The sequence below is a fragment of the Perca fluviatilis genome, chromosome 6 (assembly GCF_010015445.1).
Source record: "Perca fluviatilis chromosome 6, GENO_Pfluv_1.0, whole genome shotgun sequence".
Taxonomy (NCBI): domain Eukaryota; kingdom Metazoa; phylum Chordata; class Actinopteri; order Perciformes; family Percidae; genus Perca; species Perca fluviatilis.
The window spans coordinates 35,404,809-35,429,715 of NC_053117.1; the positions used below are offsets into that span (position 1 = coordinate 35,404,809).

A 24,907-nucleotide genomic window follows, 5' to 3' on the forward strand; every position below is an offset into this window, starting at 1 on the left:
CTGTTCTGCCTTTGAGAAAATGAAAGCTAGGATGGGTGGTGATGGCTTAGTGGATATGACACATGCCTTTGGTGTGGGAGACCCGGGTTAAATTCTCACTGCGATACATAAACCAATGTGTCCCTGAGCAAGACACTTAACCCACAGTTGCTCCAGAGCTGTGTGATCTATGACGTATGTAGCAATTGTAAGTCGCTTTGGATAAAAGCGTCAGCTAAAATGACATGTAATGTAAAGATGGGCCACTCTGGAATCTTCCCTTTATGATGTCATAAGGGGAAAGATTAACTGCCCCCCTCCCCCCTTTCTCTGCTTTGCCCGCCCAGAGAATATGGCCCACCCAAGAGAAAGAGAGAGACATCATGGCTTGCAAACAAGGGAAGCATGGCAGTTGGCCCCCCCCCCTCCCCCCTTTTTTTCCTTTCTTTTTTTTTTTTAAAGTTTTTTTTCTAAAATAAGACACAGAAATGGCACATCCTAAGGAAAGCTCATTGTGGGACTGGCTCTAGTGGCTGTAATTCTGAACCAAGGCTGAATTTCGGGAAAGAGTCTTCAGATACAGTATTAGGGGACCACTAAGGTCTATATAAAAGAGACTTCAGATACAGTATTAGGGGACCACTAAGGTCTATATAAAAGAGACTTCAGATACAGTATTAGGGGACCACTAAAGTCTATATAAAAGCATCCAAAAAGCAGCATGTCATGGGACCTTTTAAGCTGCTTTTAACCTGTAACCAAATAAGCTGTTTTCCATTTGTTTTTCATCCTGTTTCTATGCTGTTTTGCTGCACCTTTTTAATATGTACTATCTCTAGTTATTGTTGTTGTTGATCTTATTGATTTTCTTTGTCTTTACCTTGTAAAGTGCCTTTGAGTACCTTTTTAATGTAAAGTGCTATATAAATTAAATGTATTATTATTACTATTAGTTACATTCCACCCCTGCATTAAACCTATTTCATGTTATCAGGTTACACTTTAATATTTTGGTGTAAAACTACTTTTTGAGATCCAAAGAAGCTGAAAATATCCACAAATAATTCTTAAAATCTGACAAGAAACATATGTGACAGAAACATGTGGTTTAGTTAATATTTTAATAAAATAATTTACAAAATAATGTTTCCAGAGATACAGTTTGTCTTGCTACTTGAAAACAAAATACCACTTCATGATCACAGGTCACCTGAATACCAGCAAACATTCTGAAATCATGATTCTGTCATTATAAATAAACATTAAAGTTAATATTTACTGTAGTTCACATAAAAACACACAGAAGCCAAAGAATATACCGCCGGTTATTGTTGAAGATACAAGAAACAGCCATCTAAATGTTGATTGGGTTGTTTAATTTGTTATTGAGGCGGAGAAAGTTTCAAATCCGTGACACTAAATTTACGATAATATTTCTGTTCTTGTGCAGCTGTAGGCGGTGTAATACTGTAACACACTGTGTGTGTGTGTGTGTGTGTGTGTGTGTGTGGTGTGTGTGTTTGTATGTGCGTCTGTATGGAAACTGTGTGTGTGTGTGTGTGTGTGTGGACACTGTGCGTGTGTGTGTGTTTGTGTGTATGGACACTGTACATGTGTGCGTGCGTGTGTGTGTGTTAGGAGTAGAAGGTGAGGACACTCTGGTGGTTTCCTCGGACCAGCAGCAGAGGTGGGAGGTCTTTGGACAGAGTTTCCAGCCAGCACATGTAGAGAGCGCTCGACACCGTCCCCTTTCTGGCCAAAGGCATGCTCCTGAGAAAGGAAATATCACAGAAAATACAGAAAAAATGCATTTATTATGATTTAACTTGGTTTTTAGAAACCTGGATATGCTGCAAGGATTACTCAGATTCAAACCAGTTGTCATGCAGTGATAACGTGTAACTACATTTACTCTACTTACACTACAGGTAAACTGAATTTAAAATTGAAATGATAGCTAGATATTAGCATTAAACTTCCCCAGTTGATTACTGACATTAAGACTTTACAAGTTATTACAAGTTTTCTGAAGTTGAATGTTTAAATATGAAATATTCTGCTTTTACATTAATGCTTGAGGAATAATAATCTAATGATATATGTAATAGTATAACAGTTTTTAAAACTTTAACTAGCTTACATTTTCATGATTTTTCTGAAGGAACATTTTCACTTTACTTGAGTATTTTTACTACAGTTTTTACTACAGTTACTTCAGTAAAGGGTCAGACATTGAATGTGAAGACAAAGATAAAGACAATCATCAGTAAACAAGAATGTAGAGTTCATACATGACGATGAGCTTCGCCATGCTGGAATGTTCCTTCAGCAGCTCGTTCAGTCGGATCTGGCGGTTGCTCTGAAAGTCACAAACAGCATGTTGACACGTTAACATTTCCTTTTTAAACAGCTCTAACATCACAGTAAAACTTCAGCTGAGCACTGTGATTGGTCAGAGTTGTGTCTGCAGTGTGTAGGCGGACCTTGGCCTTGTAGAGCTCCAGTTCGTTGTCAGTGATCCTCCAGGGCTCCTGGGCCTTCAGCCTCTCTGCCGCCTCCTGTTCCATGTCGTCTTCCTTCAGCCTGTACGGCTCGATCAGCTCCTTAAAGCTCAGCTTACTGCACAACCACACAGACACGCCACTTTATATCACAACACGTCACCTTCCTAAAATAACGGCCCAAGTCATTTTTTCAGGTTTTGTCAGAAAACACAAAAAAACTTGTTTTGGCCTTTTAAATATCCTCGAAATTTGTGCTGAAAACCGTACTTTAACGCCCTTCACATCATGCTGTAGACTCACTGAATGCAAATCAATCACGATAAACCAAAGTGAGCCGAGGCCGACTCCATCTGAGGTCGTACCTGTGTTTCTTGGGTTTGGTGTTGATGTCTCCGAGGACGTTGATGTCAGAGAAGTCGATCCTGAACCTGCTGAGCAGCGTGGCCATGCTGATGGGACACACACACACACGCACACACACACACACACACACACACACACAATAATCAACGTACTCAAATGTACTGTGTGTATGAAGTGTAAACAAGATGATAGCTGATTAAACTCACGCTCGGCGGTCGTGGTCGATGCGGTTGATCTTCCCGCCGATGAAGACTCGGATCCTGCAGTCGCCCCACTTGCTCCCGTTGGTCAGCAGAAAGGGGATCAGCAGAGTCAGACCTGCACACAAAAACATACACAAACACACTTCAGTATGAGAAGCCACCTAGGCCAAAATTGAATACTACACTTGGACGTACATATATACTTCACTTGCACATACCGTACATATATATACTGGTACTTAACACTTGCACATTCATGCATACTTCACTTGCATATACATACGGTATATACTGTACTTCACTTGCGCATACATATATACTTCACTTGCACATACGCTTCACTTGCGCATACATATATACTTCACTTGCGCATACATGGATGCAGACAATGCAAAATGAAGTCGAAAAGTACAAAACTTACCACATGATACTTCTGTATTTTTCAACCTGGATCCTATTTCCCCATGTTTTTTGTGTCTAAGTGGCTAATGGGACTAATGGGAATTGAGCGAGAGCGCTGCAGCCGGCAGCTGCTAAACGGGCTGCAAAGTAACCAACAACAAAAAGTAACCTCTCACGTGATTTCATAACGAGAATTCTCCTCTCCTCCTTATAGGATCCTCTCCCATAATGTTGTCAGTCACTTATAATAACAACCTGAACCTGTCAGTGGCAAAAACAAGCACTTCTAGTGGACGTAACGTTACATTGACGCTGTGCAATTGCCCTGGCTGCCTGGCGGCTGCAGCACTTTGTCTCAATACTGGACCAATTTCAAAAATTGTTGCCCCCACCAGTCACTTACACACAAAACATGTTACAGGTTAAAGAATAGATAAGTTTCCCTTTAAAACTTAAGGTTTGAAACATGTTTTAAATTAGTAAGAGGTAAACTTTGGTGTGCAGCAAGCCTTCGTCTTTGGATTAGACATAAAAACTGACCTCCGTCATCAAACAACCACCAGACATCTATGGTTCCTTTGCCCTGCTTCTTCTTGAACTGCTGGCTGGTCTCCAGCAGACGCTGGTCGGTCAGACTCAGAGGAGACTTGGTCTCTGTTGCAGGTGACATGATACGACACAAGGTTAGGTTAAAGAAACACTCTGGCAGATGAGAAGTGTCAAATGAGAAGATGAATGTTTGTCAGTCTTTCGGAGTCTTGACTTAAACATCACACCACGCCACTGCTTAAGACACTGCACTGGCTACCTGTATCTTTTAGAATTGATTTTAAAGTTATTTTACTTGTTTATAAAGCTTTAAGTGACCTCTCACCTCCATACATCAGTCCTTTTCTTGCATTTTATGTTCCAGCCAGATCACTAAGGTCCTCCACTGCTTTTCTTTTAAATGTTCCTTACGTGTCCCATAAAAGTACCAGGGAAAGTGCATTCTGTTTTTACACCTCTGCTTTTTAAACTGTGGAACTCACTGCCTTTGGATATTAAAATGGCAACATCTCTCTGTATTTAAAAAAATAAAATAGTATCTTTTTAATTTGGCTTTTGATTTGGGGTGATGCTAGTGCATTATTTTAGCGTTAAAAATAGTTTTTTAAATCATTTTTTAAACCTGGTGTTTGATTTTATTTTGTTGGTTTTAACATTTGACAAGTGTCTTATTGTTGTAATTTTTAGTCTTGCTTTTTTCCCCCTCATCTGTGTTTTAATTTTGTTATTTTTGTGATGTTCTGTGAAGCACTTGGGGCTGCATGTATGCATGAAAGGTGCTATATAAATACATTTAAAAAAGTTAAAGATAAAGTTTGTGCTGCTGGACCTATCTCGTGCAGGGATAAAGATAGTCTTGCATTGCCAGTCCTTCCTCCACAGCGCTGCGAAGGAGGGTCTGGCCAGCGTTTGGGGATGGAAGAAAAACGTGCTCTGGTTTATTGGCATTTCTTTAAACCAATCACAAATGTCTTGGGCGGCGCTAAGCGCCGGACGGAGAATGAAACGGAAGGTAACGGACATCCGCCCGAAAAGAAGGACATCCAGCGGAAGTGGAACGTCGTTGATATAGACTAGGATAAAGATTAGCTGGTATAAACTGTGATGTGAAGGCTATGACTAGATGAGTGTTCATGTTGGCCTGTGCCATGATGACTTTACCTAACATGATGAGCGGGCTGCTCTGGTTGGTAGTGGTTTTTGGAGGACAGGAGTCCGACTCTAAGTTTTTATCCAGACTGACAGAAACCACCACCTCCTTACTGCCAACTGGGGGCTTCTCGTTGGACGAAAGCAGCTCGTCTGCAGGGACAAACATGGAGACAGATGCAGTGTAGCAGTATACTGTAGGTAGACAGACAGATACTCAGAAGAAGACAGATGTACCTTGTCCCTGGATGTGAGAGATATCCAGTCCATCCTGAAGTCGAAGGAGCACCACCCCAAACTGCAGGTCGAAAGCATCACTGCAATACAGAACACACAATCAAACCTTTCTGTCCGGCACAGGAAATCTGTTTTATAGATAGAATGTCAATTTATCCTACCAAGAAAAAAAGAAAATCTTCCAGTTTAGTGTGTGAATTTCTTCTTTAGAAAAAAAGAACACCTTACAATTACAATTCAGACGTAATCATTTTTATTTTATATATTTAGCATGTCCACGTAAATAGACACCAAGACAATTTTCCAGGGTTGCCCTCGACTAAAGAAAATCTTAGTCGACTTAACACTACATGATTTTGTCGACTAGTCGATTAGTTGCTTTAATCATCTGTAAATAAATGAGTTTCTCCACAAAGATTCATGCAAAAGAACCACATTTTTTTTTTACCAGATATGTGCTGATAGTTGAAGTTTCTTCAATACAAGTCATTCAGCACAAAAAAGGATTTAAAAAATGACTAATCAACTAAAGAAATCTTAGTCGACTAAGACTAAAATGAGCGGTTAGTCGTCTAAGAGGGAGCGGGCCTACAATTTTCAGCCTTCTTTTATTCTGAATTTGTTTTACATACATTTTAGGGACAGTGTAGTTAAATGTTCTCCTTTATTTTGCACTCATTTACATCTTGACACCGCTGAGTATACTGGTCTTTATTTCAAGTCGGGAAAAGAACTTAAAAGTCCAAACATTTTTTTCAATAATTTCTTTTTTTTAAATGACCACGATGAAGGGGACACAACTGAACAGGTGTAATCTATAACAGTTTTATGTGCCTCTATATACATAGTACAGTATTTGTAACTCATGTTTTCAAATTATAATAAAACAAGCTCCTCAATGTAACAGTGTATAAAAGAGACAATTTAATAAAAGTTCAGTTTTATCTTTATGCAACTTTTAGCACTCTGTGGTGTACCTTAAAGTGCTCAAATTATGCTCATTTTCAGGTTAATAATTGTATTTAGAGGTTGTACCAGGTTTATGTGGTTTCATTTTCCAAAAACACTATATATTTGTTGTACTGCACATTTCTGCAGCTCCTCTTTTGAGCTCTCTGTTTTAGCTACAGAGTGAGACATCTCACTTCTGTTCCATCTTTGTTGGGAGTCACACATGTGCTGTAGCTAGATAAGCACTGCTAGCCAGTCAGAAGCAGAGTATGAGGGCGTGCCACGCTAGCGGCTAGGCGAGCACTATAACGTGTGTTACAAAGTGACGCACGTTCGTCACGGAAGTAAAGGCTGGACTACAATCGAGCTGTTTGTGAACAGCAAAGAGGTCATTATCTTCACTCGAGCAGAAGCTCAAGTGAAGATAATGACCTCTTCTGAAGAGTCCATCATGTTTTTTTAATCCTCAGTGTCCTCCTTGTTTACTAGCAACTGCGATCACGGAAGGCTTGTATCATGTGGACGCGCCGACAGTGTTGTTGTCATTACTTAGAATTCCTCATGGGGGAGAAAGAAACTACGCACTATAGCTTTAAGATTTCATGAAATTTGTGTTGGCTTGATTAATACATTTTTGGTGATCTGCGTTTCCAAATAAAAAAGCAAAAGTAGTGAAACTTTCCAAATGAAGACATTATCTCCAAACATGGCACAAATCAAAGGCAAAAAGAAAAGTACCTTAGTAAAATGTTAGAAGCTCATTTTAAAATGACACATCAGTCCTTACTGTATAGTGTTGATGTAAACCTCCACATCTCTCATGTCTCCATCACTCCAGTTGTTCTTAAAACCCATAACCAAGGTGTTGGGCTTCAGACGACCCAAACCGACAGCCTGAACATCACAGAACACAGAAGTGACTATAATGATTTTTCTTTAATTGTTTTTAATCAGAAAACAAAGTAATTATTTTAATTTAACAAGAGAGGTTTGGTATAAAATAAAGCCAGGTGGGTTTTATATCCCCCCACTACAAACACACTAGGAAAGCATATCAACACAATCAAAACTGTAATAGACAACGTGGTATTAAAATGATTAAATTACAAGATGTACAGAAGAAAATTAAATAATCCTGACACAGAAAATAAAATCTAAGAAAGTAGGTGTGTGTAGTATTAATTAAATATGAGTAAATCAAATTTGTATTGAGTTACAAAAGGAAGCGTTTGCAGTAGTTTGGTTTATGGATCATTAATGTCTCTGTGTGGTTTGAATTTTGAATTCTCAGAGCAGCTGTAGGAAAATAAGGAAAAGGAAACAACCTTTGAACGTACACACATTCCACCAAAACAAGTTCCTTTCCGAGGCTATTTGGCAGAGTCACCGTGGCTACGTCCGGTGCTTAGCGCCGCCGTGGACTAGCCAGACCTTACTCCGAGCGCTGTGGAGGAAGGTCTGGCAATGCGAGACTATCATACAATTAAACTGCATTCTCAGTATTGTTTCCAGGGAAACATATTTTCTCCCAGGTTTCCAGTATCACAAATACTTCTCTAATCAAGGTCCGCGTAGGGAGGAGGTCGGGGTGGATTGGCGGGTCGAAGAAACACAGGATTTTCACCCAGGAGACCGCTGTTTGTGTCCCATGTGAAAGCAAAAGTCAACATTGACTTGTAAGCCACGTAACGTACTTAACTTACGTCACCTACGTATAGGTATAATAGGCTACTTAAATTACGTAGAAACATACTAATTTTAACCCAAACTATCATCTTTTCCAAAACTTAACCAAGTAGTGTTGAAACAAATGTAATCCATGGGGAAAATGTTTTCCACAAAACATAATTGACGTTGTATGGGAACTTAATTTATATTTAATAACTTATATTTTAGGAGACAGGGTTGACTTGATAGACCTAACAGACCATTGCTGGAGGTTTGGGAGTTTAATTTCCCTCCAGGTGTTCATACCTGCATGAGGAACTGCGCCCCGTGCCTAAGGTTGTCAGAGAACACATGAGTGTAAAAGGCCTTGATCCGTTTCTTGTTGAGCCAGCGCTGACAGCGGGCGTGTTCCTGAGACAGCTCCTTCAAGTTTGGCCGACGGGTCACCTGAACACAAGAAAGACACCGGCGATGACAGGAGAAGGCAAAGGAGAAGTTTGCAACCGTGCAGAAAACGTTTCAGCGATGTTAATCTGTACGTACGGTCCTGACGTGAGCGCAGACCATGAGTCCGACGTTCTTGGTGAAAGAATTAACCAGTTGAAGCAGAGCAGGACGAGCGTTTGGATAACCAGCCATCACCAAACACTGCGGTCTGGAAACATGGATTTTACACACACTTAGAACAACAACTACTAAGAGTTTTGAAAGGACTTTCACTTTTGTGTTTGATGGATATCACAGCGTGGTCTTGTCAAATCAAATTCTGGTAAAAAATCATTTTATAAGTCACTGTTTTTCCACTGGATTTCACATTTTTGGAAAAGCTTTTTTTGTTTCCAGCGTTGTCCTTTTTTCTTTTTAAAAGCCTCCAAAGTTTGTTAAATTTTTCTACAATCTTAAGATAAGATAAAACTTTATTGATCCCTAGTGGGGAAATGCGGTTGTTGCAGCAGCAGGACAGAAGTTTATACAGATAAATAGAAAAAGTGGCAGGATTTTTTTTTTTTTTTTTATATAAAAGATGTATATAAAACTAAAATAAGAATAAGTTCCACATTTGTTTTACTGTTAATTTATACAAGTTTTCTGCTGGATGCTTTAATCTAAATTCAAAACAGCATTAATTGGATACAGATTTTTGGCATTAGGGGTCTGAGTTGGTATCAGTTGCTGAGTTGGAATCACAGACCCAATCTGAAAGCTCGGGCTGACCTGAAGTTTTTAACGTGGTCCTCGACTCCAGTGAGGTTTATACAGTGAGTCAGAGCCTGGTTGTAAATCAGAGCTTGAGTGGACGAACCCCAGTTCACATCTACAGGAAACAGCACACACACACACACACACACGCACACACACACGCACACACACACACACACACACACACACACACACACACACACACACACACACACACACACACACACACACACACACACACACACACACACAGACACATAGTTAGAACAGTGTAGATGAAGGGATGATTGTTAAGTGTCTGTAAAGTGAAATAAAAAAGGCAGTAGGGCATATAAGAGCCGGTTGGAGCAGCGCTTAGCAGAATATTGTAACTATACGCTATATAAATGATGTTTTCTGACTTTTGTCCGATCTTTGCTGTTTACATGTAATTGTGAAAAAGTGAAACAAGTGCAGAAACAAGTGGTCGGTATCTGATCAGTTTAACTGTTAGCAGCTAGCGAAGATAACGTGAAATCATCGCGTTCTCACCAGGTTTCTTGTAGCTGACGTAGATGTAGAGGGCGAGGACGATGAGCAGAGTGACCAGAGCTGCCCACCAGTTGATGACAAACATCACCACACAGCACAGGACCGCCCCGGCAAGAGACACCCACATGTTGTAGTACTTGAAGCTGGGACGCCACCCTGTGGTGAGACACCAGGATAAAATAAAATAAAAAGAGCTACAGTATTAACAGTTCATGATACAAGAGCAAATGTTTTTCAAAATCATTTCTATATTTTGCAGAAAAAAAAAAATAGCAGACCAGAATTATGGAGGCACAATATTTCATTGGTTGAATTAAACACAATTAGCCTGTCAGGCCTTTTTAAACTAACCATGCAAGTAAGTTGGCATGTAAGAGATTACCATTTTTTTTTTACACTATTTTTTTTTTTATTCATATAGCTGAAAATCACAAATTTTTGACAGAGGGCTTTACAAACCACACATTTGACACCCTCTGGCTTCATCCTGAAATGAATGAACAAATTAAAATTAGCCGGTTAGCTAACTAACTTTAAGCTGTGAAGCGTAGTTCTCTGGCTTTACCACTTCAGTTTTATCACAGCAAATTACATTATTTCCAGTTCAAGTTTTAATATACAACATAGACTATAAACATTGTTGGCAAACTTGGTCAGTTTGAGTCAATCCAAAAATAGTCTCCACAGCGCTGCGGAGGAGGGTCTGGCTAGTCCACACAGCATTCTGGGATGGGAGAAAAACGTGCTCTGGTTTATTGGCACTTCTTTAAACCAATCACAATTGTCTTGGGTGGTGCTAATCGCCGAGCGGAGCCACGGGGCCGCTGCCAAATAGCCTCTGGAACTTGTTTTGGTGGAACATGTGTACGTTCAAATCTTGTTATAGTCGTGCAACAGAAAACTCAGATTGGTCAGATAGTCTAGCTAGCTGTCTGGATTTACCCTGCAGAGATCTGAGGAGCAGTTAAAAAAAAGATACTTATGCTGCTGCGTTTTTCCAGAGGTGTATAGTCGATGATTTAATTTTGTTAATCCTTGCTGTAGAGAGCTCAAGCATAACTATGTCCAGAAAATACGCCAACCACTGTTTTATACAAAGTGAGGGGGGGGGGGCAGCGCTGAGCTATCATTTTCTTGGTTGCGGTTGATCCGGCTAGCCAAATTTTCTTCTGTCTCCTAAGTAGGTGTAATTTAGAGTCATCATTAAGTAACAAAACAATCGGGTCAGTAGGAAGTCAACATCCTATCACATCAGATATTATTGATGTTGTTTTATTCCAAAACCCATGCACCTGTTCACACTCCCAGACCATGTGCAGGAAAGTTCCAGTTTGTTCAGGTTGGCAGAATGTGCAATAGGGAGCAGGAATGAGTTTAGAGAAAAAAATTCAGAGACCTTTTCAAGTCAACTCTAACGTCACTAGAACTCAATTCATGGCAAGTCTCTAATAAATCTCTTCACAAGAGTGAATCAATGAAACGGCGACTTTAGTTTACAGAGCTTACCTGGAGAGTTGGCCAAGGAGGCGTGGAAGACGGAGAAGTTAATGAGAGCGTACGAGGCCAGGAAGAAGTTGGAGATGATGGGAGCGATGATGTTCAACTCCGCTAACACAAACCGACAGAGAGGTTCAATATTCAAGAAGCTTTAGCTCAAAGAGTCAAAGGTAAAGTTTGTGTTTGGAGCCTACCAATGAGAATGAAGGCAAGGCCGATGCAGAAGGTCAGGACGTAACCACGGAGAGGCTCGTTGTTCTTCCCGTAACCCTTGGCAAAAACACCCAGCCCTGGATAGATGTTGTCCTTGCACAGAGCCTACAATGACAACCTCTTTTATTCATTCATTCATTTTATTTCATTTGTGAAGTTTATCATTTGTTAATTCAGTTTTGAGAGACAGATATTTGAGAGATTTGATCGGGCTCGGAATGAAAAAAAGTACAGGCCTGTGTAATGCTAAAGTTGAACCTATATGATCCTAACTTTGATCTACTAAAATATAAAATGTACATTTTCATTTTTGATCTTGGAAACTGTTCTACTAGCTTCTTCTGGTGCTTTGAACCACACGTTGAGGTCTGAGAAAACTTCATCCACTGATGAGGGTCAGTACATGCTATTGAAAGCTATGAAAAAAGCGAGTAAGTGGAACTTGAGTTCAGGGTTTTTTCTCAGAACACAATGTATTTCAAAGTAATAACTTTCCTTTTAGCTTTTTTGTTTTCCCATTCACACACTTCAGTCAGTATTTTTCTTGCTGATGATGAAACTGATCTGTTCAGTTTAAAGATATAGTTCTACATGTGTCTGTGTGATGTTGTTGTTGGTTATCTTGTGATAAATAAGATAAACTCTCTGACCTGGAAGACTTTGGGTGCGCTGACCAGCGAGGCTAGAGCCGAGGACAGAGTGGCTGAAAAAATCCCTGCAGAGATCAAAGGGCCGAAGCCCGACACCAGACTCATCACCTGGACAAAACACACACACACACACACACACACACACACCTTTAGGTTCACACTGACCAATCACAATCCATAATCCCCTTAATCCTTATCCTTTCAAGTCAACGCATACATTTGCAGCCGTAAAATATCTTACTAATATCAACAGTGCAGGTAGTTCAAGTTTACTAAAATGCAGCCTACAACTCCCCCACACCATTTGTTTGCAGTTACTGTACATAATATTGTTCTCTAATTCTTTGTGAACAATATTTGTGTCTGGGACAGAATTTGTCACAATTACACGATCATTCGCTCCAGTCACAGCTTTTTCCAAATAGGGCAGCAATTATGAGATTTTGACCGTAGTGCGGTCTGAAGCAGGCGTGAGTCAACGCACTGAGCTGAGACACAGTTAGCAAGAGTATAAGCAACTTGAAATTGAGTACATTTAGTTTTAGTACTTTATTGATAATTATGTTGTAGTATTTTATATTTTATACTCATCCTGTTTTGTACAGCAACTGCTGTACAACAGTTTCCCCCTGGATAAATAAAGTTCTTATCTTATCTTATCTTATCTTATCTTACTGTGCTGATGGGTGGGAAACAGCTAACCCAATGCTGCAAGTCAGTAAACAAGTTAAGACACTGTACTTTAAAAATAAATTATGGCAGTTCATTCTTGTTTGTTCCTTAAGCTGAACATGAAAATCATCTCATAACATAATATTTATATTACTGACTGAACTGGAGGCAGCTCTGTTCTCAAACATCAACACCTACCGACATTATGTGACGTCTGTTAGCGTGTGAGAGGATGAGAAACACACACAGATGTTAGATTTACATTTACATCTGCTTTACTTAGACACATTTTAGTGACAGAGCAGACCTTAAAATAAAGAATTATAATACTGTAAAACAAGCACAAATGTTTCTGTCTGTTGAGATTCAGCAATCTCAACAGACAGCAATATCAGTGTGTGTGTGTGTGTGTGTGTGTGTGTGTGTGTGTGTGTGTGTGTGTGTGTTGTGTGTGTGTGTGTGTGTGTGTGTGTGTGTGTGTGTGTGTGTGTGTGTGTGTGTGTGTGTGTGTGTGTGTAGGTGGATGTTGTCAATGCTCTCATTCAGCTCTGGTTTCAACCAGCAAGAACCTTGTGACTCAAAACAACAGTCACTATTATGACTGCTGCACTTTGTTTGGGAACAGCTCCGTCTCACACACACACACACGCACACACACACACACACACACACACACACACACACACACACACACACACACACACACACACACACACACACACACACACACACACAGCACAGGCATATGACAGCATACAGAGAAACAGGATCAGAGCAGCAGTCTGACACGATTCACACTCATATTAAACAACCACAAAAGAATCTGCAGCTGTTTTTTAGTTAGAGTCTGTTAATACCAATCAACAGGTATAACTCATACACCTGATTTCCATCTTCCATCACACACCACACGTTTGCTTGTTTTTGCCTTTGTCGTAGTTGTAACAAGTAAATAGGTTTATTGATTGAAGAACTATTGATTGACAATTAATAATTTGGTTAGTTAAATCAATTCTATTATACTTTAAAGAGCAGTTGTTTGTGATTATTTGTGAATATGTTGTAGTAACAGCTGGCTGAACAGGTCAGTGCTCGAATTTCACCCTTCCCGTCCACTTTATGAATATGAGATAAATTAATCAAATTAATTAAGCTCTGTATTTTTCAAAGAGAACACCACCTATGAGACTGTTTTCACAGCTCAGTTATTGGTCTCTGATTCCAGGGTGGTCTGCCGTTTTGATTGTTTGTCAATTTGTTAACATTATGAATACACATATTCATAACTTTATTAATATTGATGAAACATCTTTGATAAATTGCCAATAATTGAATCTGTACCTTCTTAATCCCCAACACTATAAAGAGTATAGTAGACAAAAACAGTCACAAATAAAGTTTGGAGAGACGGAAATCATGTTTGGAATGTTCTGCTATGAATGCTTTGTTTTTTTGTGTAATGAGCACACTGCACCAAATTCCTAGCAACTTAGTTGCGTGGCAATAAAGTATTGTATCTTGAATCTTGTCAATCCAAGTAGCGAATGTGATCTAACTGCTGCTTTTGTTGACTGTTGGTGTGTGTCGACGATGGGAAACGGGACAGTGTCGTATCCTGACACGACATCACCGTCAATGTGAGCGTCAATGTGTAGGCTTCCATAGAAACAATAGCTGTGGGTGTTTCAATGCACGTCACACTCTGCCAGTGTGTTGTTGGCCCTTATGTAACACACATTCCTCAGGTTGTCTGAGTGTGTTGAGTGAAATAAGCAGTAAATGGCCCTCATCATATCATATCCACATTACCAAGTTTTCTGAGCAGCTGAGTGTGTGTCTGTTACCTGGAAGTCGTTCATCAGGCCGTACTGACAGCCCCCCTCCTTGCAGATGGAGAAGTCGTAGCCCAGCGTGCAGGCGGCGTCGGTGCAGTTCACCGTGTCGCTCACCGTGTCGTTGTGGTCGCCGGTGGCGTCCCTGACAATGCAGGAGCCTGCAACGCACACTCTTAATATTGTAACAACGGCAGAGCCGAATCATCACGGAGATTTCGTCAACCAACATCTCTTTTGGTTTCTTAGGTTGTATTTTGGTTTGGTTGCTGCTGCACCAGTTCTTTTCTTACTCTTATTTTTGCCTTATTTTGACTGTGAGCAACTGCAACTTAACAATTTCCCTGAGGCGATCAATAAGGTATTCTGATTCTGATTTACATCCTCGCAGAACCTTTTCCACTCATTAACATATCACACACCACTGATTTGATTCTTTTTGCAGATTTAAGTTTATTTTCTCTTTTTAATTTAATCAAAACTGAGCTTTATAGTTGCACCATATGTGTTCTCTGTCTTGAAGGTAGTTGAGTGCACATTCAAACGTGAAAACCATAACTGATATTTCTACAAAACTATGAAAACATAACTCTAGGATACATCTCTTTATGTTTGCCAGATATTAGACTTCAACAGCACTTTCATATAATGTATTATAGGGTGTGTGGAACAACATATAACAATAATTTAAAAGCATTTCTTCACAGCTGTGTCTCAGTATTTCGTGACAGCTGCAGTCAACAAGCCTATATGATTTTTAGAAGTTGAGCTAAAAATAAGATCTCTACTTCTACAGCTATCTAGGAAAACTCAACAGAATATAATGCATAACTGACAGAGTCACTTGGGTGTTAATCACAAGTGCATACAGTAATATTACCTGCAGAGATGGTGACAGCCACGTAGGTGATTCCGGTGATGACGATGGCCAGCAAAGTACCTTTAGGGATCGCTGACTGAGGGTCCTAAAAAAGGAGATATGATGAGATTCAAGTTTATTGTCTGCTCAGGAATATTAATACCAAGTAATCCATTAAGTATCTATATATTTAGTAAAAAATAATATAAAAATAATTATAAGCTTTTCATACAAAAAGAAGCAATACAATGTGCTTCGCAAAAGACATAAATACACAAAAAAATAGCAAGATGCAAGAAATAGTATTAGACTAAACATTAGATTAAACTGCATTAAGGGTTAGGGTTAGGGTTAAGTCAAATCAAAGAGCAATTAAAACATAAAATATAAATTAATGACAATTAATATTGTATTTGAAGTTTAAAATATAGTAAATGTTTCTATGTAAAGGCATGTTTGTAAGTGAGGTGCACATTCTCAGCTCTGCAGGAAGACTGTTCCAGAGTCTGCAGCTGTATGAACCAAATGCAGCAGGGTGACCATGGCATTGTTCTTTAAGTGGTAAAAGGCAATTAAAAAAAGACATTTTTGAGCCACTCAGGAATCAATGATTCCTAAAATGCAATTTACAAGAGTGTCGACAGGGCTCAGGTCATCAGATGAAGTAAAGATATAAAGTGCCAGGTTTGCAGATAATAGAGAAAGAATTGCAGCATGTACAAAAAGAAAAGAATGGGGCTTGGGACTTATACTCATTCTGAACATGAACTTCCCAAAGGAAACTACAGTAGATAGGCATTGGGAGAGTGCAGACCTTGAGCCCAAAACAAGTTTATAACTGTGGCAGAGATTTCAAGTTTAAAATCTGCTACCACTGAAAAACAGTGAGTAAGTGTACTGACCCCTGACTTCATGGAGAAAGATGAGAGCTACATCCCATTATTGGATGTCAGCAAAAACAAGATTTTCAGCACAACATTTTGTCTTGTTCAGAACTGCTCCACATTTTCTTATCCCTTTAACCATCAATCATTCATGTTTAGATTGTCAAATACTACACGATACACAAAATGTGGCACTCACCGTGAGGTCTCCGGAGATGTTGGCTCCAGCTAGGATCCCTGTGGCTGCAGGGAAGAAAATGGCGAACATGGAGAAGAACGTCTCATCCTCTCTAAAGTCTGGACCCAGGTTCTCTAAGAAGATGGCAGCTGTCGGAGGAGAGAGCCAAATCAGAGGAATATATACTTTTCATTTAAATTCTATCACTGCAAATGTTAGGTCGGCGACACTTTTGAATGGACAAAAAGTTTGGACAAAAGGAAGGAAGTGCAGACTGACTGTTGTAGCCGAAGAATCCTTTGGGCTCTTTGCTTTCTATGGCCATGAAGCTTCCTATGAAGTAGTTAGCGATGGCTGCCAGCAGGATCACCAGGAGGACAATCTGAGCCTGACAGACAAAGACAGAGAGAAAAAAAGAGATAAGGAGGGGGATATGAGTAAGGATATTTTTTATTTTGTCATTAATAGTAAGAACATTTTTTCAAATCTACTTTAAAACTGGAGAGAATCAATGATCAGGGTCTCATATACAGATTGCACTATAAATCTGTCAACGACAGGTGCCTTGAAGTTAGTAAATTGCACACAGCATGCTCATACGATACTTACACCTTAGCTATTGTCTGATTGGCTTATCGCTGGAACAAGAGAGCAGCAACAAGACACAAACTCTACAGCCATACTTAGGCACAGTGGTGCCAGCATGCTAACATGGGGGTCATCCTTATGTTCCCAGGGTCCCCTTATTGTAAGAATCTAATTTGCAGTTCAAATTACAAAAGACTTAGGGGGATGGACGTTTCAAGTGCAGTTTGAATGGTAAAAATCTGTTTAGCTGCTGTGAAGATATCCATGTCTAAAGTCAAGAAAAGTGTCTGTCCGCAAGTTTGAGGGCAGTATTACATCAGAAGGCTGTAAGCTGTAGGTGGATGATTTCAACATATTAACCCAGGGAAACATATTTGACCTAGGTAAAAAAGCATAGCTAAGATCATAAAACCTTTTTAAAAGGTCTACTTAATGTGTCATATTAAGAAGAAATTGAGCTGGGGAACATAGGACCCTGGGGACAGAGATACACCCCCCTAACATGCTTACAGAACCAATGCTAACATGTGGATGTTTAGCGGGTTTAATGTTCACCATGTTCACCATCATAGTTTAGCATGTAAGCATGCTAACATTTGCTTTTTAGCACTAAACACAAAGTACACCTGAAGCTGTTGGGAATGCCCTTCGTTCTGCAGGTATTTGGTCACAGACCATATTGGACAAATTCATATTTTGACCTGATGATGACGCTAGATGAAAAGTCAGAGGATCACCAGAATTATTACAATTCATCCTCTGGGGAACATTAATGTTTGTACAAAAGGTCATCTTAATCCATCCCACAGATATAGAGATATTTCAGTCAAGACCAAAGGCTGTTAAGAGGCTGTAACGTCAACTGCAGAACCTCAACAGTTTACAATGAACATCTTGAACATCAATTGAACATCTTCCAAGATGTCAGCAGAGGATTTGGGGTGTCCACTGTTTTCTCTGTGATATTATTGGTTCACAGACCTACCTTGGCTTCCCACTCCATCCCAGCTACAGAGATTCCCAGAAGCAGGATGACGGTTAGAGTCCCAACGATACGAATGTCATTTAGCTCATCGGTCATCAGAGCGTCAACATCCTGCAACCAACAACCAAACGAGGAACAAGATCCCTGTCAGAATCAGTGCTGACAGGCAGATGTTTGAATGGTCATATCAAAGTATTTCTTACATTAAGCATCTCCACAACTGTCTCTGCGAAGCCCACGACGTACATGGCCACAGCCACGGCGTTGGCAAAGGCAAAGATGAGACCGATGGAGCCTCCGAACTCCGGCCCCAGACTCCTGGAGATTAGGTAGTATGCTCCTCCTGGACAGCAGTGATACACGGTATTAATCATTGTTTCGTCATAACTTTAGGGATTTAATTTCTTTCACAGGGACACTTTAATTTGAAGTATTCTGGTAACGTAATCACTTTTAAAGGATGTTGACTTACTGGAAACATTGGTACATGTTTTGACTGAGCCTTAGTGCAGCTTTAGCTCTCAGTATTTCTTCAATAAAGTTTGTGATCCTGTAGTTTGAGCTGATTTACGATAAAATTCTAAACATGTTTTACTTGTCTGACAGTCGTTTGTTGAATGCTAATATTTTCACAGCCAGTTAGGGTTTTTAAAAACATTTATTTGGTTCTTCTTAAATAATAAGAATCCTCTGTATTTCAGCAAAACAAGCTGATAACTAATAAAATCTCACTAATCAGATAACATTATCAAAATAAAAGCTTGTGTACGGTGGCTGTCTCACCTCCTCGAACGAAGCCATTGGTTGCTATAGCAGAGGTAGACAGACCAGTGATGGTGGTAACCAAAGTGGCCATCAGAATGATCACAATGGTCAGTCCTGTCACACACAAACAAATAGAACCAATCAAAACAAACAGTGAAATTGCAAAAGATTTTAATAAGACAACTTTGATTAATCTCATCATCTCCAGAGCAATCACAGTAGCCAACCATGTTAAATAGTTTAGTCCATATATGTTTCAAGTTGCAATAAGTGTTTTTAGCATTTTAGCAAGCAAGCTAGCTCAACTTTTATAGCTTTCATCAAACATTACTCAAACACGGGAAATAGTAATTTTTAGGGGATTGTTTTCAGATTGTTTAATCCACATTTGGTGCTCTAATGAGTATTTGTGGCAGCAGGACGGTGTATGGGATTGAGTGAAAATAAACTACAGTGTGTGTGTGTTCATGGTAATGAAGGAAGATGTCACCCAGTGCAACAGTGTGGCTCATTGATGTTTTAAAAAAAAATTTGACAACAATGCAGCTCTATGGCACAGAGGAAGAAGATATATCTTTGATATTTTATAAAAAGCACTTGTTAGTGGATACATTCACTGTTGGTGTGGGTCTTTTCATGGGACCAGCCTTATCGTTTAAGTATAGCTGCCAAATAATGCATCTAATGAGAAAGGCTTCACTCTGATTGGCTGGTCTGGAGACAGGGAGAATCCTGAAGGTGGTTGAGCTCACACTTGGATTCTTTTCCTAAAGTCAAAGTTAAACTCAATGTATTTGCACCTACCGATACCAGCCTGTCCCACAATCCAGGTCATTCGAATAAAGAGCATCACACCCCAGATATTCAGCATGCAGCGGATCTGCAACACATATACACACACACACACACACACACACACACACACACACACACACACACACACACACACACACATACACACACAAACAGACAGTTAATCTTGTGGGGACCAGCTTGAATGGAAGGTGAGTCCCACAATGTGATTATTAAAACAACAGGATAAAACATTTATTTGAGATCATTATTATTATCAGATCACATTAAATATCACAGGCAGAAACAGATGAATGCTTTGTCCATGTACAGAACACTAACCAAGACTCCTTTGACCCAACCAAACTTGATAGTGCCTCCTTTCGCCTCCTTTGCCGCCAAGGCCGCCGCCGCCTCCTCAGCCGCTGATGGCTCCTCTCCATTGGCCAGACCGTCCTCAAAGGGCTCCTTACAACCAATCACAGCCAATAGGGAAAAGAGTGAAAGACAAAGAGACAGACAGGTGAGTAATAATGAAAGTCTCAAACTTGTATTGGTTATGAAAAGTTGCATGTATCATTATGAGCTCACTATAAAAAAAAATGTGGGTTTTTGGCTGTTAAATTATAAGATATATGAATGTTGAATCAAAACTATATAACTATATAAAATAACTTTTGATGATCAGTTGCCACTTTTTGGCACTTTAAAATGTGCTGATTTTCATTCATTATTCACTTAACATTAATTTCAAGGTGTTTAGGCTGTTCACATCCATTTACTGTATAGCTTACTGTAATAGCGGAGACTTGTGGGGCATGTACGAAAAGTGTAAGTATAATACAATATAAATATCATAAGGACTGTCATAAGAATTATTAGGACTATCATATCCCATCATATCACCCACAACACATAACACAATCATGCCAACCACACATGTTATATCATGTTTATTGTACCGGTATGTATAATCACTTGTGTGTGACATTATCATCAGAGTCTGGTGAACAATGTTTGGATTTTGGCCCCATGAAATGAGGAAAATGTTGTTTCTTTAACTGTGATATACAACAATACATAGGCTATAACGCAAAGTCTGCGCTTTGTGTTTTTTCCCCTTCAGGAATAATTTTACAGAGAGCTTAAACGTCATCCAACGTCCTGCTGTGAGAATACTTTAACTGCTGCATTATCAATGTACAATGTATGTCTATGTTACAGCTACCTAGTTGTATCCGAGGAGTGGGAGCGTGGCAGGGGATGCCTGCAGGGTCATGAGAGGCAGCATTGTGTGGTGTGGTTTGTGTGTGTGTGTGTGTGTGTGTGTGTGTGTGTGTTGGGGTCATGCCTCCAGTGATGTCACTGAGCCCACTCGGGGTCTCTCAGGTGGGAGTGAAGAAGGGAATGCTTTGCACACCTCTAAATACCTCACATAACTAAACTCATGAAAACAGGAGGCAGTGCAGTGTGTTCAATCTTTAAATGACTGAAATGAAAAATGAGAAAGCAATAATTTGAAAGGACAGTGTGCATATGCACACTGTACACACTATGTACATCTACACTATGTATACACTATGTATATATATAATAATCCTACGAGTGTTTGTGCTAGGCCTAGTGACATTTCCATATCTTAGCTACTTTAACAATGTTATTCGTTATAGGAACTTATCTGAGTAAAAATAAATAAAGAGTGCACATGCAATTAACAATAGTAGCCTACATAATAATAATAAATGTTTTGAAATGTTGGTATTGCTTCGTTCAAACATCTGAATTGGATCCTACTTCTTTCCCCAAAGCGTTGGTGAAGTTATTTTAAGATGTTCTTTTAATGAATTGAAATTAACTGAATTGAATTGAATTGAATTGAATTGAATTGAATTGAATTGAATTGAATTGAATTGAATTGAATTGAATTTACTTTATCGAGTTCATCGTGCAGCTCCGACAGCGACGGTCTGATAAGTTTCTCCCCGAGAGTCGCAGCAGTGTGCCGGTAGAAGTCGATGTTGGGCACGGCGTCTATGGTGTTGTGTCCGAAAGTCCTCATGTAGTAAGTGTTGGAGTGGGAGTCGGACATGTGCGTGTGTCCCGTGCCTGTCGAATGGAGGCTGACCGAGTCGCTTCTTGTCGTGTCCGGCTCGTGGAAGACATCAGGCGGGAGCCCGATGTCCATCGCGCTGCCCAGCGCCCCAAAATCCAGGAACCCCACCACCCTGGGCCGGCCTTTGGACTCCTCAGGCGGCTTGGATCCATTGGTGGAGGCCGGGGCTGCAGGGGATGCCTCTGTCACCACATCCACCTGGAAGCGGCTCTGAGGGGAGCCGCCGCTCTTCAAGGACGGTTTCTGTCCCGACATGTCAGCCCGGATAGAAGCTAAACCCCGTCCAAAGAATGCACCGAGAGACAAACTGTTGCCGTGAATAAACACCTGCTCCAAAACTGCCGGGGAGGTCCAGGCAGCAGGGTCGCAGCATTTAGTACCAAGCAGTCAGACTGAGGAAGAAGTCATAAAACTGGAGTCCAGACGAAACATTCAGATACAAAAGTTACACACAAACAGTCACTTACTCCTCTGTAAACTCTAGGTACTGGACGCGCCTGGACGCACTGCAAAGATCTGCGCGTAAAGGACACAAACTCTCTCTCTCTCTCTCTCTCTTTTACGCTGTCTCTTTCTCCCTCTCTATCTGTCCATCCATCCACGAGTTGGCGAGCGTATCGTCCCCTCAGATGGTGACTCAAACGGTTTATTGTCATCTCTCTCGTTCTCTCTCTCTCTCCTCTCTTTGGACTCTCGAGACATCCCAGGATGTCGGGAGCACGGTGGAGAGGAGGAGGAAGGAGAAGAAATGACGGATCGGTGTCCATTACGCACCAAACTTTGGCACGCGTCTAGGCGCATCCGAGTCGGGAGAAAAGGAGAAGCAGAGACAGAGAAGAGGACACTTGAAGTATTGAGAGAGGGACAGAGCTTTTATCTCATAATAACAATGGAACATGAAGCTGTTTGTACAGTGAACCAAAATGCCTGACAGCAGAACTGTCTTAGAGATAAAAAAAAAAAATGAATTCCAGAAGCTGCAGAAATGTCATAAAACACTTTATAAAACCAAAAAGTTGTTAAAGTTGAAAGTGAACAAATAGATTTGACAAAAAAACTTAACACTGCTTGTGTGTGTGTGTGTGTGTGTGTGTGTGTGTGTGTGTGTGTGTGTGTGTGTGTGTGTGTGTGTGTGTGTGTGTGTGTGTGTGTGTGTGTGTGTGTGTGTGGAGAGAGAGAGAGAGAGAGAGAGAGAGAGAGAGAGAGAGCGAGAGCATAAAACAATGAGATTTGTCATCACTGCTGGTGACACACTGAGACATTCACACAGAGGCCTGGAGATGCAGCAGGGAGGTGAAGGGTGCATGTGTGTGTGTGTGTGTGTGTGTGTGTGTGTGTGTGTGTGTGTGTGTGTGTGTGTGTGCGTGCGCGCGTGTGCACATGCAGCAGCAGCATCGTTTGCATATAGGAAACAACAGCTGCTTTATCTGGAAAAAGTGCTTGATGCTGAAGCCAAACACTGAACAATAAATACAAAGACAGAATGACAGGAACCCATTTGACCAATTTAACCAGTTTAGCTTTATTAAATTTAAAAGTTAAAAATAGATCTTGTGAGGTGGAAGCACCATATCATCATCAAGATGTCACCGGTTTACAGTTATTTTACCAAGGTACTTTTGAGATACATTTGTTTGATGATGTTATAATGAAATTATAAATAAACTGTGCCACTTGAATAATTAGAAACTTTTACAGTGTTTTACAATATCACTTAGTGATCTGTCGTCAGGTTTGGTAAAGCCGCCTGGTTGTCACCACAGAGCTGTTGTATCTGCGGGAGAGTTAAAAGATGTGATGTCATTTTTGTCATGACTGATTTGTTTCGTGTCACAACATTCAGAAAACCATCAAAAATTGTTAGCCTACAAAGTGTACAAAACTTGTGTTGTTTTTTTCCCCTTACGTGACCCGAACACAGCATCAGTCTCTGGTGTGTTTTACCTGGAGAAGTGGGAGGAGTGATGAGCTGTCAGTCCTGTCCGACTGAGAGGAGCAGAGGAGGAGGATGATGAGGAGCTGGAGTCCTGACTGTGGCAGAGACGCTCCCGACCACAAAAACACAAGGACTCCTCAAGAGGAACCACGGGGATCTCTGCCAGAACTGCGTTCTGACACACACACACACACACACACACACACACACAATCCTTTTTGCGTAAAACGCACTTACGCACGGTTTAGGCACCAATTTCTTTGTACGCAGTTTGTAAATTAAGCCCAATGTATGTGACTGAACAGTTTGCAATGAGCTGCTGTTTCCTTCACTGGTACCTACCTTCATCAGGATCCTCTGGTTCTTCATGTCCTGTTTCCATGGCATCACATACAGTTTGGGGATCATGGGATGTCGGGCTGAGAATGTTGGGATGTGGGAGCAGGGTCGCCTCCGAGTGAACATGAGAAGATAGTTTACTATTCAGGTTTCCAGCAAATGTCTTATCATGTCTTTTATCTCCTCTAACTTCAGGCTTGGGTTTCAGATATTATTTCTTATTAACCTTATTATCTTATTAAACTAAGCAAAGTTTAAGTTTGTCAGCAGCTGGGGAAATGAAATGAGGACCAAAACTACCGTATGTGGAAAGTGATACATACATTTTCTTTTCTCCAAAGTAAGGACAGGTGTTATTATCTGTTCATCCAAATTAACAAGAACATTAGATCGCTCAAACGTATCATAACGTAAGTTCTCACTGTACCTCAGTGTGTTTGTGCTCTCAATTTTAGAAACTGTCACATTAATATTTAGGAAAGGTCAAATTTGCTATATGTTTCTGCTGAGCACAGTTCAGTGTTCAGTATAAAAATCATTACTCACTCGTGTTGGTGAGAGCTCCCTGCAGCATCAGCCATGTTTGTTGACTGCCAGAGTCGCCTTAGAAACCTCCCAGTGCATGGTGGGTAGAGGGTAGGATTACAAGAGGAGACTTTGGGAATGAATCAGTGAAGTGATGGTTTTAACTGAATGTTTGGGCGCCCGGGTAGCTCACCTAGTAGAGCGCGCCCATATATAGAGGTTTACTCCTCAGCGCAGAGGCCGCAGGTTCGGCTCTGACCTGTGTCCCTTTGCTGCGTGTCATTCCCCTTTCTCTCTCCATTTGCATATCTTCAGCTGTCTTACAAAATAAAGGCCCGAAATG

At 40.4% G+C, this 24,907-nt stretch overlaps 2 protein-coding genes across 2 annotated transcripts; both read right to left on the bottom strand.

Moving 5' to 3' along the window:
- Positions 1 to 1,483: 1,483 nt before the first annotated feature.
- Positions 1,484 to 22,298, bottom strand: LOC120561262 (solute carrier family 12 member 2-like). Its single transcript, XM_039804300.1, has 26 exons — positions 21,582 to 22,298; positions 19,994 to 20,119; positions 19,664 to 19,739; positions 18,878 to 18,973; positions 18,298 to 18,437; positions 18,095 to 18,205; positions 16,801 to 16,909; positions 16,543 to 16,670; positions 15,481 to 15,565; positions 14,613 to 14,761; positions 12,097 to 12,204; positions 11,428 to 11,551; positions 11,243 to 11,344; positions 9,737 to 9,892; positions 9,221 to 9,320; positions 8,549 to 8,660; positions 8,312 to 8,452; positions 7,125 to 7,231; positions 5,387 to 5,466; positions 5,162 to 5,302; positions 3,992 to 4,105; positions 3,053 to 3,164; positions 2,846 to 2,932; positions 2,463 to 2,598; positions 2,271 to 2,338; positions 1,484 to 1,749 (listed from the first exon to the last, which is right to left on the bottom strand). The coding sequence occupies exons 1-26, from the start codon at positions 22,017 to 22,019 to the stop codon at positions 1,614 to 1,616; spliced, it is 3,282 nt and encodes a 1,093-aa protein (XP_039660234.1). The 5' UTR covers positions 22,020 to 22,298; the 3' UTR covers positions 1,484 to 1,613.
- Positions 22,299 to 23,326: 1,028 nt separating this feature from the next.
- On the bottom strand, positions 23,327 to 24,620 carry LOC120561261 (testis-expressed protein 43-like). Its single transcript, XM_039804299.1, has 4 exons — positions 24,586 to 24,620; positions 24,043 to 24,151; positions 23,709 to 23,875; positions 23,327 to 23,538 (listed from the first exon to the last, which is right to left on the bottom strand). Exons 1-4 carry the CDS (start codon positions 24,618 to 24,620, stop codon positions 23,493 to 23,495), a joined length of 357 nt encoding a protein of 118 aa, XP_039660233.1. The 3' UTR covers positions 23,327 to 23,492.
- Between the last annotated feature and the right edge of the window lie 287 nt (positions 24,621 to 24,907).

What these genes read in the sequence shown, in the direction of transcription:
- LOC120561262 (XM_039804300.1), bottom strand. Translation starts at nt 22,019, where the DNA reads ATGTCGGGACAGAAACCGTCCTTGAAGAGCGGCGGCTCCCCTCAGAGC. An exon ending in CAGTTGTGGAGATGCTTAAT is followed by an intron (nt 18,206 to 18,297) that starts GTAAGAAATACT and finishes TGTTGGTTGCAG; the next exon opens with GATGTTGACGCTCTGATGAC. An exon ending in ACCAAACCCAAGAAACACAG is followed by an intron (nt 2,599 to 2,845) that starts GTACGACCTCAG and finishes GTGGTTGTGCAG; the next exon opens with TAAGCTGAGCTTTAAGGAGC.
- LOC120561261 (XM_039804299.1), bottom strand. Translation starts at nt 24,620, where the DNA reads ATGGCTGATGCTGCAGGGAGCTCTCACCAACACGA. An exon ending in GGGAGCTCTCACCAACACGA is followed by an intron (nt 24,152 to 24,585) that starts GTGAGTAATGAT and finishes GTTCACTCGGAG; the next exon opens with GCGACCCTGCTCCCACATCC. An exon ending in ACCAGAGGATCCTGATGAAG is followed by an intron (nt 23,876 to 24,042) that starts GTAGGTACCAGT and finishes TGTGTGTGTCAG; the next exon opens with AACGCAGTTCTGGCAGAGAT.